The following is a 16,469-nucleotide window of genomic DNA, read 5'->3' on the forward strand; positions in this document are numbered from 1 at the left end:
CTGGCCCGTGGCCGTTCCGAAGCTGCGCTCGCTGCGGGCGGGGTGAGTCTCCGCGGGATCCGCTCTCGACCGGCCCGGCCCGCCGGCGCAGGGGGATGAGCGCACGCGCCGTGGCCCTGCCGCGCGCCTGAATTACCAGCCGCCCAGCCGGGCATATGTCGCCAGCGCCGGCGCCACGGGGAAGTTCGCTCGTCCCAGCCCCGGCCTGCCTCCCCGCTGGGGCGGAGGGCGGGGGTCGGACCCCGGGCGCCCCTCCTCACCCACGGCGGCGGAGGGGCGGGCTACACATGATGGCGGCCGAGGCTCCAGCGAGGAGGCGCCGGCCTTCGTTTGCGAGCGCGCCGAGGGACCAGGGACACTGCCCTGCCCTGTGACCGGGCAAGGGGCCGCAAGGCACTCTAGCAGCGCGGTAGCCGGGCCCGGCCACCCACTTTGTGCCCGGCGCTGGGCCCTGCCGGCGGGGCCGGGGCTGCCCCTCCGGCGCGAGGCGGCGCGGTGGCCGCCGGCGGAAGCAGAGATGCCCAGGGGGGCGCTTGCCCCGCAGGAACCCGGCCCAGCAGGAGGTCCGGCCGCTGGAGGCTTCCCGCCGCTGCCGCCCCCGCCGCTGCCGCTGGTAGGGGGGCTGGGCACCGTGGATGAAGGAGACTCGCTGGACGGACCGGAGTACGAAGAGGAGGAGGTGGCCATCCCGCTCACCGCGCCCCCGACTAACCAGTGAGTAGCTGCCCCCTCCGCTTGCTGCCCCTCCGAGGGGGACGGGAGCTGGCTCTGCGGCGACGCTAGCTTCCCACTCCTCCCTTTCCCAGTGGAAAGTGTGTGTCAAACACCGGCCAGGCCCTGAAAGTTTTGCACTTGCCCCAGGATCCCGTTTAAATAGACCCAGTCAGTTGCTTGCATGAAAAGTGCTGAAATACTGGCACTGAGGGCTGCTGGAATCTGTGTTTTCATCGGGGGTGGCTCCTCAGCGTGGACAGCGGCTGACTTAAATGGACTAAAGCACATAAGAACGGCCATACTGGGTCAGACCAATGGTCCATCTAACCCAGTGTCCTGTCTTCTGACAGTGGCCAATGCCAGGTGGTTCAGAGGGAATGAAGGAACAGGACAATTGTGGTGATCCATCTCCTGTCCTGCAGTGCCAGCATCTGACAGTTTAAAACTTAGAGACACCCAGAGCGTTGGAAAGTCTGAAACGTTCCTGTGCTGCCCAAGTAGAGTTGGATGTTTTTAGAGTCTCATGTTTAAAATGAACAAAGAAATCCTCTAGGGAGCTATAAAAAACAGTATGGCAAATAGCTAGATATTTGATTTAGTTTTCTGGGTTTTCAGTACTGTGAATCTTCACAAATGGTAAATAGTACCACAAAAGGAATGGGAAGCTCAAATGATTATTAAACTGGATCTTAGGAAGCTTTGTCAGTTTTTTGGGAGCATATTATCCATTTTCAGACTCTTCCAAAATGTAGTAGTGTATAGTCATTGTGAGACCATAAGGGAACCTTTCATATGCATGCTGGGTAGAACTATACACAGAAAATGTTATATATTGTATCTTTTTAAAGTTTATGTGATTAAATGTCTTCACATTTTAAAGTATTGGTATTTATTTTTCATAAGCAATTAATTTAATAGCATGGTGTTCAGCTGACTTTAAAGGTGTTTGTGTTTAATTGGATTGTTTGAAAAGGATTGGGAATTGAGTAACAGCAATAGTAGGTGTTTTACAGTAAGATTTCACTGTGCTTGTCCTTCCATTATTTCAGTAAGGATTCCTGTAGTGTTGATAGTACTAAGGGAAATCTTACCCATTATCCAGGACAACAGTTGTGTTTTATACGTATTATGTTATCTGATACTTTCACACACATCATTGGTGTGCAGCTTTTGTGTGTACAATTAGTGATAACTGTAAATGGAAGAAATCGGGAGGTACTAATAACCCACTTGAAATTGCTTTATGTAAACCTTTAGACACCTTACAAGGTTTATATTAGGACAGACAGTTACACTGTAGTGTCTGTTTATTGTCCCAGAAACAAAATTGTTTGATGTTTTTCAAGTTGGTATTTAGGAATCAATCATTAACTAAGGTAAGGTGAATTTTTATATTTTGGATAAACTAGAACTATAAGGCATAAAGGCATATTTTACAATGGAAAATATCATTTGATTGGTGCTGGTAATGTTTTTCCAAGAATGTGCTAATGTAGTCTTGACAGTTTGTCAGATGAAAGTGTTGTGTTCATTTGCACTTTCTACAATATTTATCATTCTTGAGTTTAACTTAAAATTCTTCTTGTCTTGTTCTGTGCATGTAAATTTAGGGCTTTCAGAAGCTTCCTCTATTTCCTACTCCCTCTCTCCGCCACAATCATTTACCCATTTCATGCTGAAAAGATACAAAAGCTGCCTCTTGTTTTGTGTGTATAAAGTTAAAATGAAATTTGCATAACTATAAAATATACCTTATCCTAGCCTGCTGTACTTCTGCGTGACAGTAACTGAATGAGTTTTTAAATAAAGTAAATAAAATAGACTAGCATATACTTCTGTGGAGGTTCTTGTTTAGTATCAGTAAGGAGGAAAAAATCTTTTGCATCCTGTAATAGGTATCAGAGACAGTTAAAAATCCACATGAATTCTAGTCTTTTTCCAGGGTTCAGGATGATAATGGCATAAGTATACAAGGCATAACCATTGTACAAGAATGAGGGCATAGAGTTTAATATAAAACATGTTTTTTAACCTTATCAGGCTTTCCAATGATTTATTTATTGATTGATTGTAACAGTTCCTGAAGATCAGGGCCTCATTAGTCTAAGTGTAAAAACACATAGGCCACAAAGAGATTAAAAAAAAAAATCTAAATTGAACAAAGGATGAGAAGGGAAATGAAGGCATAGAGAGGTGAAGTGACTTGTCCAAGGTCACACAGTTAGTCACTGGTAGAAGGAGAACCCAGACTTCTGACTCCCAGTTCATTGCCCTATCTACTAGACAATACTGCCTCTCTTTGGCTGTAAACCTATTTCTCAAATGGCAGTAGAGGCAGATACCTTGAAAGTGCCTATTGTTTTTGGAATTATTGTGTTAGGAGATTGGGTGGCTATTTAGAGCTCTGAATAATCACTAATCTAAAATAAATCTCCTTGTGACTGGCAACACTTTATTAAATGTAACCAATTTCTGCAATTCTGTTGCAGAACAAGATAAATTTGTGGGCATGACAGCAATGTACTAATTCTAACATGTTCTCTAGTACTGCAAAACAGTAACTTTATAGATGTATCCTTTTCAAAGACTAAGAAGGCTCCACTCTTGCAAACACCTAAGTACATACTGAACTTTAGTTGCATTAGTAAGTGGGACTATTCACATTATTAAAGTTAAGCACATGCATAAGTCCATGCTGGATCAAGGCTCGATTGTGTAGCTGGTTGTTATCCTTCTAATGTCTGGAAATTCTTTAATGTACTCTTCAAATATTGCATAAGCTCATTTTTATTTTCCTTATAAGCATGAAATTAGACCACTAATTGGAAATTTCAGAAGAAGTTGTTTCAGGGAACTACACCTGTCTCTGTCTACTTGTTTTTTGTTAGTTTAGAATCCCTTTCCTATATTTTAATTTTTTTTCTCCTGGTCATGTGAAAGACCCAGACAAATGGGAAATCACATTAAAAATCACTGGAAACACCAGTCACGCTGAATTTACACAGAGTAGAGAGACTAAAGAAAATTTACCCATTTCCAATCTTTGTTATAGTAATTTTAGATGTCGCTGAAGTTGACAGTACCTTGTATCCTTCCCAGCACCCTCACCACCGTTCTTTGTAGAGTGCAAACAAAAGTGCCTTTTATTGCTGATAATAAATTATGACTTGTCCACTTACGAGACTAGGATTTAATATGAGCTCCTAAGGGTCGTTTCTTCTTTAACATTGTATTGTAAGGCTCTGAGTAAATAATGTCTTTAATATTAGTTGATCTCTCAAAGTATAACTTACAAGAAACAAAATAAGGATCAATATTCTATATCAATTTATAACAATAAAGCAGGTCTAAATTACAGGTTTAAGTACCGTTCCTTTATGGCTAAGTTAAATGTTAACCTCTTAAAACATGATCACAATTTAAATTTTAAAAGCAAAGTTATTCTAATATTCCACTAGTTTTAAAGATGACTGCAACTGCAAACTCCACTCTTTCCCACTTCCCACCAGCTAATTCATCCCTTTTATAGGTGGAGTGTGTTGTGGTTTGCTCATGTTCTGTAAATGTAACCTTTTCATTATTTTAATAAAATATTTTACATATGTATCAAAGGTTGGGGGTGCTTCTTGTTACTATTGGTGATGGCCACTCTTGGGTCTGGAGGAGGAGGCAGTATATTTTATGTAACAATAGCTACTAGTAGTGGTTTCCTTCTGCAGGCATCCTGATTGAGGGCTGAATTAAACTGGTGGACTTAGCAACCTGGTATCCAAGCATTACTGGAAAAGATGCTACAGACCTTGTTTGAGGAACCTTCTTTGCTGGCCTTGAGGGTTATTGAACCTTACAGTGAGATTCTACTTTGAAAAATATCTTTCTAGGCAGAACACTGTTTGGCTTCATATATTTATAATTTCCAGATAATTTTTTCTCATGTTACCAGTATAAAGATGCATTTTCCAACTTCTAGTCAGGAAAACTAAACCTAGAATCTAAAAGTCAAATATATTCTTCCTCATTTGTATGTTGTCACCAGTAATAAAGCTGCTGCAGACCAAACACTCTGCATAGTTACATCTGTGCGTATGTCTATACTGCATCTAGGAGCAAGCCATCCAGTAAAGGCAGACAGACTCATGCTGGCAAAGATGGAGTTAGAGCACTAAAAATTGCAGTGTGGGCATTGCAGCTCTGGTGGAGACTCAGGCTCTCCATCCAAGCTCAGTCCAAGGGGGCTAGGTGGGCTTGAAATCCTGAGTTGCCAGCCCAGCTGCAACAGCCACATTGCTATTTTTAGCATGCTAGCTTGAGCTCGGTTGGCACAAGTCTGTCTGCCTGTGCTCAGAGGGCTTGCTCCCAGCAGCACTGTAGACATACTTTTGAGGTCTTTATAAGTGTACTAGTTACATGGAAGCCAATGCAAAGGAAGACAGGGGTAGGGAAGTGAACCATGGGCAAGCTCTGCACTTCTTAGTAGGATGCCTTAAATGTTCTTTTCTGAGAGAAGGTGTGTTGTTCTTGGATAGCTTGGAGCTTCCTTTACCCTGTACCAGCTATTGAGAGAAAGGGGGGAAGTTTTTCTTTCTTATCTCTACTTTCCTGGATGTTGGAAAAGGAGGGAGCGGAAGAGAGGGATTTTCTGTTTTTTTACCCCCAAATTCTCTTTCTCCAAAAAGCTGAGACGTTGTCTATGCTACAGGTTAGTTTGATGTAACTTACATTGCTTGAGGTGTGAATAATCCACAACCCTGCGTGACATAAATTATACCAACCTAAGCGCCGGTGTAGACAATGCTATGTCAGGAAAGCTACTGCCTCTCATTCATCTCCACCACAAGTGCTATAGGGAAATCAGTGCTGCTGTAGTGTAGCTGTACTGTAGTCTGAGTGAAATTCCTAAGAATTGGGTCAATTTCATGTCTTCATAAACCCTTTGAACAGCAAGTGTGAAACTGACCTGAGTGTTGTATCTTTCCCTGTTCTGCTGCAGAACTGGCAATAGCAAATACATATTCTGTTCTTTATTACTGGGTAATGGGGATGAGGTGTTTGAAAAAAGGAGAATGCTTTCCTCACTTCCCTGGGAGGAAACTGCTTCTGTAGCTGTTGCCTCCACCTTCTTCTGTCCCCCATCTCCCTTGAAAAGAAGCATTTGCAAAAGTTTTGAAGGAATGCTGTCTAGTCTGTTGGTTTCTGTAGCAGTACTATTGAATTTACAAGAATTTGGTCGATTTTACACTGGCATAGCAGTCATAAAGCTGACAAGGTTCTTCTAAGTTTTACAGTGTTGATTTAAAGGTGTCAGTAGCAGAAGTTCCAGTATTCGCCAAAGAAATTTTCACTTTTATATGGTACATTTTTGGAATAATGATTATCAGAAGATGCTTGTGTTGTATTTGAACAGAGCTCCAGTAACTTTATAGAGTGAAATTGCTTGTCATAAAATTGTGTTCAAAACATATCCCAAACTGATATCTTTACTGACTTATTTTTGTTACCCGTTGAGACAAAATATTAAATAATAAAAGATGGTGAAGAAAACAGCTAAAACATGAGAATGTAGTGTGTGGGAGAACGTTAAACAAATGTGTAAGTGGAAGTGAAACATTATTATATCTGATTTTAATGCGAAGTGTAGGTTTCATCAAATGACTGTAATAAGTAACATCTACAAAATTCTATAGCACTTCCGTCTGTTTCAGCAGCAAGAGTGAGGAAAAAATATTGCACTGGAGAGAGGATGTATGCACAGCTCTACAGTAGAAGAATTTCTGGTGTCCATACATTTAAAAATTCTAGAGCATAAAATCATCTTTCTGGTAATTACATTTATCTATGCTGGAGAATTCATTGCAAGTCCCAGGAAATAGTCTTAATGTCATGCATTGGTTTTTCTGTGGAGAAACAATAAATTATATAATTTCTCTTTTTATTATGTGAAGTTTATTTTCCCTGTCTTTCGCAAATTGATCTGGTAAACAGATAAAAAATATCTACAAATAAAGTTTTTCATTGTACCTCTCTGTTCTTCTTAAGTAATGTATTTTGTCCTATCAAAACCTGATCGTGGGGTATAATGGAAAGAGAAGGAAACTTTGTTCATTTTTGTAAAATTGTACATCTGTATGCTCAAGTTTTTTAAGATTGCATGTGTGTGAAGAACATGCTTTTGTATAGTAATTTAGTTATCCATAATTTTCTAAAATTGTCAATCTGGGTAGTTTTTTGGCCAGATTAACTGGGGCAGCATGAATATGACCAGATTTCATGATTTATAACTAATTATAAAGTAGAATGTTTGTTTGTTTGTGAAGTTGTTCTTTAGAATCATAGAAGATTAGTGTTGGAAGCGACCTCAGGAGTTCATCTAGTCCAACCCCGTTCTCAAAGCAGGACCAACACCAACTAAATCATCCCAGATAGGGCTTTGTCAAGTCAGGCCTTAAAAATTTCTAAGGATGGAGATTCCACCACCTCCCTAGGTAACCCATTCCAGTGCTTCACCACCCTCTTAGTGAAATAGTGTTTCCTAATATCCAACCTAGGGTACGTCTACACTACGGGATTATTCCGATTTTACATAAACCGGTTTTATAAAACAGATTGTATAAAGTCGAGTGCACGCGGCCACACTAAGCACATTAATTCGGCGGTGTGCGTCCATGGTCCGAGGCTGGTCGCTTTCCGGTATTGACTGTGGGTAGATTCTGTTCCCGCAGTCTCCCTGCCTTAGATTCTGGTTGAAGCCAGTGGTGATGGGGCAAAATATTGTTGCGGGTGGTTCTGGGTAAATGTCATCATCATTCCTTCCTCCGGGAAGCTACCGGCAGACTCATTTGCGCCTTTTTCCTGGATTGCCTGGCGAACCCTAGCCAGCACCATGAGCACGTTCAGTTTCTTTTTTTTTTTCATCCACGTATGCTGTCTAGATGCGCGGCAGAGGTGATTATTCCGCGCTAACGCAGTTATTTTGCTTTTGAGATGCAGAGCGGTTCAGTGTTTGTCATTCTGCTCGGGGTAATGGCAATAGATGACGGTTATCTGTCCTCTGTCTGTCTGTGCTATCATGGCCCGCTGAGTTGGGGGAGCAAAATCTAACTGAATGACCCCGATGTAATCTTTTTCATGATGGTCGTCCTTGCTGAATATGGGCAATGTTACTGAACGTTGTATCAGGAGACAGCTGTCTCTGTCAGATCCCGCAGAAATAGAGGCTAGTGCTTCCGGAGAAGGGCCTTCTGCAAACCTCAATTGCTTCCTCCTCCCGATTTCTGGGTACGTGCGTTCCCCCCATTTGTCATGAATATATGATGCAGAATAGAACACTGTTTTTTTAGTGACTAAATGGTGGAGGCAGCCTCCCGGTGCTATGATAGCCAGGCGGACATTAAGCGGTGGGGAGAGGAACGCAGCATCCCACTGCATGTAGTCAGGCGTCAGATCTTTTCTTTACACTGAAGGGAGGGGGCTGATTGAGCTCAGCCCCAGTTGCTAATGAAGCGTTACCCGTTCTGTCCCATCTACTGGGATGACAGGAAATTCTTTCTACAGGCGCGCCCCCAGCGGCCATCACTCGGCAGCCAGGGGTATTCAGCAGTTATCAAGTTGAGCATCCAGTTTATGGACGTTACAGTCCTACTGCACACTGCCCGGAGGGAGGGCGATACTGGCTTCACTGCTGCGCATTGCATCTACCGCGCATTCGTAAGTAGGTGAATTGAAAGAAGTCAAGAAACGATTTCTTTCCTTTTCTTCATGTGGGTGGGTGGGGGCGGTAACTTGAGCGAGCTTCCCTGAACCATGCGGACATGTGTTTGAACTACAGGCTTGGGGTCAGCCTAAGCTAATGCATATTTTCGGAACTGCTGTGGACTGTGGGATAGCTGGCATCCTCGGTACCCCGTCCTTCCTACATGAGGTCCATTTGAGTTCTGGCGTTCCCTGTACGCTTGTACGCAGCACTGTGTAGCCCGGAGATTTTTTTCAACGCCTTGCATTTCGTCTCTGTAAGGAGTTTTGATTAACGATTTGTTCCCATACGATCAGTCAGTATCTCCGATCGGTCCATGTGAGCCTTTTTTTGGATTTGGTCTGCATTGCCCGTGCTGATCAAGCTCCACGCTGGGCAACAGAATGAAAATTATTTTCGTGGGCTTTCCTGTTTTAGCTGCCACGCATCCGAGTTCAATTGCTGTCCAAGCGGTCAAGTGGTGCACTGAGGGATACCGCCCGGAGGCATACCGTTGATTTGCGGCACCATAACCTAATCCGATATGGTTACCGGATTTTGGCTACTCTCTTGTCAGGAGGAGTACAGAAACCGATTTAAAGAGCCCTTTATATCGATATAAAGGGCCTTGTAGTGTGGACGGGTACAGCGTTAAATCGGTTTAATGCTGCTAAAATCGGTTTAAACGCGTAGTGTAGACCAGGCCCTAGACTTCCCTCACTGTAACTTGAGACCATTGCTCCTTATTCTGTCATCTGCCATCACTGAGAACAGCCTAGCTCCATCTTCTTTGGAACCCTCTTTCAGGTAGTTAAAGGCTGCTATCAAATCTCACGTCACTCTTCTGCAGACTAAACAAGCCCAGTTCCCTCAGCCTCTCCTTGTAAGTCGTGTGCCCCAGCCCCCTGATAATTTTCATTGCCCTCTGCTGGACTCTTTCCAATTTGTCCACTTCCTGTCCATAGTGAGGGGCCCAAAACTGGACGCAATACTCCAGATGAGGCCTCACCAGTGCCAAAGAGGAGAATAATCACTTCCCTTGATCTGCTCGCAATGCTTCTACTAATGCAGCCCAATATACCATTAGCCTTTTTGGCAAAAAGGGCACACTGCTGACTCATATCGAGCTTCTCATCCACTGTAATCTCCAGAACTGCAGCTTAGCCAGTCTGTCCCTAGCCTGTAGCGGTGCCTGGGATTCTTCTGTCCTAAATGCAGGACTCTGTACTTGCCCTTGTTGAACCTCATCAGCTTTCTTTTGGCCCAGTCCTCCAATTTGTCTAGGTCACTGTGGACCCTATCGCTATCCTCCAGTGTATCTATCTCTTCCCACAGCTTAGTATCATCTGTGAACTTGCTGAGGGTGCAGTCCATCCCATCATCCAGATCATTAGTAAAGATGTTGAATAAAACCAGCGCCAAGACCGACCCCTGGGGTACTCGGCTTGATACCAGCTGCCAACTAGACATCAAGCTGTTGATCACTACTTCTTGAGCCTGACAATCTAGCCAGCTTCCTATCCACCTTACAGTCCATTCATCCAATCCATACTTTTTTAACTTGCTGGCAAGAATAGTGTGGGAGACCTTATCAAAAGCTTTGCTAAAGTCAAGATGTATCATGTCCACTGCTTTTCCTATATCCACAGAGCCATTTAGTCCTCATTAGTTTACTACAACAGAAATATAATAATCTTGAACATGAAGTATATATTAATATCTTGTCTTGCTGTTTTTTTAAAAAAAAGTGAAAGCAAGATAGGAAGTTAATATGTAAAACTACATTTTTTTAAAAGAATGAGATACAAAATGTAAAATCTTCAAATCTAAAAACAAAAATAGAGCGGCATTTGAGGATGGGAAAAGTTCAAAGAACTATGTGCAGGTTTTTAGTGAAAGAACAAACATTTATTTGATCTGAATAGTAAATAAAGAATTTGATTATGTGCTCTGTAGTTTTTTTGAATATATAATTGTGAAGATAATTCATATATAATGCATAAGCCACAGCTGAATAAATTTGCCAGAGAATGGAATCTGTTGGCTATATCGGTGAGAAGCCCAGTGTACTGACCCACAGTTTGAGAACCCCTGGTCTAGTAACAATCACAAATTACTTAAACTTTTGTTTTGCCTTCAAATAGTATTTGAATTTTGTTTCATAATTAAATGCCCAGAAACATAAAGTTGTCCGGGGTACCTCATTCCCTTCCAAAATGTAGAGAGTGAGTAAACTTACACTTTGTATTTTCTGGCTTTTGGGGGTTGAGTTACATGCCACCCCCAAGATGCAACCTTAATTCTGCCCTATTTGAGTGATGCCTCAGTCCACCAACAACACACATACTACAACTCTACACTCTTAAAAATGCTACAGAACATTTTAGAACAGAACATGTGAGTTGGCAAGGGCCCCGTTCCTGGCTCACCCATTGGAAGAGTGTGCAGGAAGAGGTGTTCATTCCTTCCAGTGAGTCAGGGAACCCCCTGATCCTAGTTCATATAAGGGGGTCAGGGGAGGGATAGCTCAGTGGTTTGAGCATTGGCTCGCTAAACCCAGGGTTGTGAGTTCAGTCCTTGAGGGGGCCATTTAGGGAACTGGGGTAAAGATTTGTCTGGGGATTGGTCTTGCTTTGAGCAGGGGGTTGGACTAGATGACTTCTTGAGGTCCCTTCCAACCCTGATATTCTATTCTACTCTATGTATCATACCTCTTCTCTATCCCTCACCTTTTCCCATCCTTGGGAGGGGTGGGGGTGGAAAAAAGCACACCCATTATTCCACCAGGTACTCTTTCTAGGACCTATAAGTTAGTAATTGGCTTTATGCTCCAAAGCATGAGCATTTGTCTCACTTTTTTATACAATCTCATATTTTCTATATACATTTTGAATCCCTTGCATTGTAGGATATTTAAGGAAACAACTGTACAGAAAGATACATTCCTAAAGGATAACTTCAATTGCTGCTTCCAATTTAGGAGGTTTCTTAACTTGTATAGTGTAGTTTCCCCCTTAGGGTATGGTTACACTTCCTGTAGAAAATGCATCCAGCCACAGGTCCATCAGTGGCTAAGAAGTCAAATTCCTTTCACCAGATTACAAAGAGGGGCTTAGAGTTGTTACTCTTATCTTCCCTTTTGCTCCTTGATAGTTTCAGCAGCTTTTGAGACCTAGTCTACAGACAGTTAGGGATATTTGTGATTTTTGTTTTGTTTTATAATCTACAATAGAACCTCAGAGATGCAAACACCAGAGTTTATTAACTGGCCAGTCAACCACACACCTCATTTGGAACTGGAAATATGCAATCAGGCAGCAGCAGAGACCTCCCCCTCTCCAAAAAAAAAAGTAAGTGTCTAGACCTGGTTTTTGGAAATAAAACCAACACAACTCAAGCATGATTTAAAAAAAAAAAAAAAAAAAAGCCCCCCAAAAAGCCATTAATGCAATTCAGTACTGTGTTAAAAGTAAACTGCTAAACAAATGAAAAAAAAATTTCGACAAGGTAAGGAAACTTTCTGTGCTTGTTCCATTTTACTATGCAGAAGAAAAATGGTGCTTTTAACCATCTTAAAGTTTCAATGCTGTATTAAGTCAAAATTCAGTTGTAAACTTTTGAAAGAACAACCATAATGTTTTGTTCAGAACTATGAACATTTCAGAATTATGAACAACCTCCATTCCTGAGGTGTTTATAAATCTGAAGTTCTACTGTATCTTTTTTTTTAAAACTGAAAAAGTTGTTGCAGTTTTATGTCTATCTAAAGGTGACTTAGAACTTGCTTACACTACAGGTGATGTCATTCAGGGGATGAATAAATCTCTCCTCGCAGCTTAGAGCAGCTATGTTAGAAATGCAGTTATGCCGTTGTAAACTCTCTAGTGTAGCTATGCCCTTACAGGAAGAGGAATAAGCTATAATGTTGTGTATGGGATAGCAGTATTGGTACCTCTACCTCGATATAACGCTGTCCTCAGGAGCCAAAAAATCTTACTGCGTTATAGGTGAAACCATGTTATATCGAACTTGCTTTGATTCACCAGAGTGCGCAGCCCTGCCTCCCCGGAGCGCTGCTTTACCCCGTTGTATCCGAATTCGTGTTATATCGGGGTAGAGGTGTATAAAGCACCATCAGAGCTGTATAACTGCATCTACATTAGGGGAGGTTATGCAACTTTAACTATATTGATATAGTTAAAGTGGTAAACTTCTTTGTGTGGTTAGGCTCCGAGAACATTAGATATCTTAATATCTTCAGGTCAGTTTTGGGGGATAAGGAATTGCACAGCTAGATCAGCTGGTAGAAAGTTGTATTTTTCCTGATGTGGATCAGGTGTTAATTGCCTCTGTTAGCCCCTGAATCGAAGAGGAAAAGTTTCCTTTTCTTCTATAGTATTGGCATTGACTCTAGGAATTCTTGGCTAAGAAGCTGTTTGTCCCATAAAGTTCAATCAGTGATCTTAAATTTGTTCTTCTGGGCCCCAACCTGTTTTTAAAAAATATTCAAAAACTAAAGGTTGCTAGGTCTGCAGCTCATTCCCAGGGTTTCGCACAGCCATTTTATAGGTGGAATTCATCTATAGCATCCTTGATACAGGGTTTGATATTGTTCAGGGGAGCTTCTTTTTTCTATGGCAAGAGAAGTGATTAACATTTAAATACTCACGTCCAGATTAGTGAGCCAGGGGGCAAATTAATTCATTCCTGTGTCCAGCTCTATTAGTGTGATAACCCATCCCCAACTTTCAAGCTTGAAAATTCTTCACTACACTTATTGAGTCCTGTAGATTACGGAAAAGGGCTGTGTGGTGGTCACCTCAAATCTTAGTTAAATTTCTACTTCTGACCCTTCCCCATTTCTCTTTCAGAGATCTCCCACTCCCAAGAAGCTGTTGGGAACGGGGCGGGGAAAGAAAGTACATCCCTTCTAATTCTGGGGTGGCAATTGAACCGGAGACTTTTTGTGACTAGAGTTTTTTATGGCTGATACTTTCTGCTTCCAGAAAAAGAGGATCTTAATTGAAGGACTTGTCCATATGGAGACTTAGTGTGTGGCAAGCCCCAGGGTATGAAATCTACAGCTCACTAGCTTGCTGCAAACTAACTGGCCATGTGGATCCTGCTACCATGCATTAAAAGTTCTGTAGTGCACATTGATGTACTCAACCAGCACACTATGAAACTTTTAATTTGCAGTAGGACAGTCAACACCACCAGCTAATATACTGTAGAGTCACACCATGAGTTGCCATACAGAAAGTCTCTGTGTGGATAGGTCCTAATTCTCTACTTAGAAGGTTCAAATTACTGAACAGAAGGAATGTTTGCATGATATTCTTAGGAAATATAATCACATATCCTGGACTCATTTGGAACTTTCTTCCTCTTTTGATATGCCTACTTCAGCCTTTCAGGATGAGGACACAGGCAGTTACTCAGGTTCAAGCTGGGCAGCAGTTATTGCCAGGTCAAGTATGTTCATGTAGTGACTACTCATCTTGCTCATCTTTTACAAAGTAACCATTTAGATAGCCTGTCTAGAAGATTACAAGTACAAAAACTGTGTTAAAGGTTGCAAAGTCAAGCACTCTGTATGCATTATGGTTAAGGCTATGATTTAGTCATGGGTATTTTTAATAAAAGTCATGGACAAGTCACAAGTAGTAAACAAAAATTCACAGCCTGTGACCTGTCCATGATATTTACTATATACCCCTGACTAAAACTTGGGATCGGAGGAGGGTGAATTGGGGGGGGGGGCCCGCAATGGTGCTAGGGTGGTGGGCGTGGCCCTGGGGGCATCGCCGGTGTTGGGGTGGGGTGGGGGGGCTGGAGCAGGGTCATAGAATTGTAGACTATCAGGGTTGGAAGGGACCAATGTCAGGCTCTTGCTCCATAGCATAGAGGTGTCATGTATTTGCTAGGGGTGGTCCACCAAGGGCACCCACTTTCGCTTTCTTCTTCCTAACCAGTGGCTCACTGCCTCCTGACCAGGGATTTCAAGGTTGCAAGTTCGTCCTTATTAAATCCAGAACTGGAATAGAACCTGGCCAGATGAGAAATTTCTCTATACAACTCAGGCCTTTGCTGATTTCTTATTACGCCAATGCCAAGATCAGACAATAACTCTCTCCTCAGGGTGTAGCTTCAAAAGACTGGGTTTTTGCTTAACGAGAGTTGGGGAATTTGCATTAATAGCTCCCTAAGTGGATTTCCTGGGGAATTTCTAACACTAAGGGTGTGTCTAGACTGCAGTGTGAGCTTGGACTGAAACTCAGTCTCAAGCCCAAACCCTGCTTCCATCTATGCAGAAATCTATCTGACTCAAGTCAGTAAGCCTGCTGGACTCGGGTCATAGACCTGGCAAGGGGAGTGGATCTGATCCTAAGTCCCTATCTGACTCTGAGCACTCAGGTCTACTGTGCATCATTTTGCAGTGTGGACACAGAGCCCCAGACCAGTGTCCTGACAGTCTGCCAATGCTATCCCACAATCCCATGGGCCAGTGTATCAATCCTTTCCATCCCAAGACTAGCCAATTGACTCCCAGTAAATAGAAGCAACTTCCTGGTTCAAGTGCAGCTGCTTGGCATTCAACCCTTCCATTTTACTCTGAGCTGCAAGCTCAAGAGTAAAATTTTACTCTTCTGTATTAGCTATGGCCACCAACAAGAAGTCCTTTACCAAGATCGCTGCTACCAAGTCATGAGACCACAGTCCGTTCTGGTAAGTCTCTGGTGTGACAAGAAGTTTGAATTCAGGAAGAGTATCAGAAATAATCATGTGTTCCAAGAAACAGCAGACAAATTGGTAGTGTTGGGGATTCAATGGACTGGTGACCAGTGCAGGGAACATAAGCATCTGAAGAGCGACTACTGGAAAGCCAGGCTTCAGATCCACCCTCTGGGAACTCCCTGTCATCCTGCCTCTTTTACAAATACTTTGGTTTGGAGCTGGGTACTGTGACAGGCACTGAGCCCCCAGTGGTTCACAATAGCTTAGTCAACTGGGATGGCTACCTTCAGACCCTCAAATCTAGTATAAGATTGAAGGGGAGTCAACAGGCACCAGATCATACTAGCAAAGTGACTCTGGTGCTCACACTGATCCTGAGGAGACTTTTCTGCCGGAGCAGCTGCAGCATATTCTTGGAGGAGCTGTTTGGCCCCTGGAGGAGCAGCCTGCTGTGGAACTGGCAGAAGAAACAAGAGTCAGAAACAGCTGGTAAGCGTTTTGGGTCCATGTTGTTAATATATGAAAGGTAGAGATTTCTGGTTTATGACCAAATCCCATTTTTGTTGTAGCAGTGTGTATCTACTAATTGTGGAATGCATGCTAGTACTTTAGTGTCGCCTACCCTAATGCCTCTTGGGGAGGTGGATTACCTGTGCTGATGGGAGAATCTCTCCTGTCGGTGTAGGTAGTGTCTATGCTGAAGCACTACAGTGGCACAGCTGCAGCGGCGCACCTGTGCCGCTGTAACATTTTAAGTGTAGAAAAGTCCTCAGTTGTGTCTATGGAGCTTCTGGGAGGAACTAAAGCATCCTCTAAGACTGAAGAACTCAGCCTGAATACAAAGTAAAACTGTCTTGAGATTGCACAGGCATTTTTCTCTGAGGATGCATTGAACCTTTTTTGAAGTAATGAGACAGTATATACTATGTCTGCTTTCAGGCCTCTTCATCTCAGCATCCCAGCCACACTGCACCAGGAGCATGGGATTTTGAACTGTCACAGACCAAGTGTTCAGTGGTGAGCTTATGGTGGACGTCCTGGACAGAGGCAACAAACAGGTGCAGTGCCAAAGGGAAAAAGATTCATGGCAAGTGGAAAGGCATTGAAAGGCAGCAGAATACAAGAAGAGACTTGCAATGCAGTTTCTGGAGCAGGAATGCCTCCTAAGGGACAAAGATGGAGCACAGCAAAAAGACCTGTTCGAGAGACTACTTACGCTAATGGCCATGGGATTTCAGGCTCCTGCTCCACTGATACCGTGTCTTGAGTTCCCTCCATGGTACCATAT

General features: G+C 42.9%; 1 protein-coding gene across 1 annotated transcript in view; it reads left to right on the forward strand.

The window, feature by feature from the left end:
• Positions 1–502: 502 nt before the first annotated feature.
• Positions 503–16,469, forward strand: part of RASA1 (RAS p21 protein activator 1) — a 122,377-nt gene continuing 106,410 nt past the window's right edge. The window contains exon 1 of the mRNA XM_032782687.1: positions 503–714. Within this exon, the coding sequence (XP_032638578.1) occupies positions 518–714 (197 nt within the window). The 5' untranslated portion in view covers positions 503–517. The remainder of the gene's footprint in view (positions 715–16,469) is intronic.

This window comes from Chelonoidis abingdonii, chromosome 6 (genome assembly GCF_003597395.2).
Source record: "Chelonoidis abingdonii isolate Lonesome George chromosome 6, CheloAbing_2.0, whole genome shotgun sequence".
In the NCBI taxonomy this organism is placed as follows: Eukaryota; Metazoa; Chordata; order Testudines; family Testudinidae; genus Chelonoidis; species Chelonoidis abingdonii.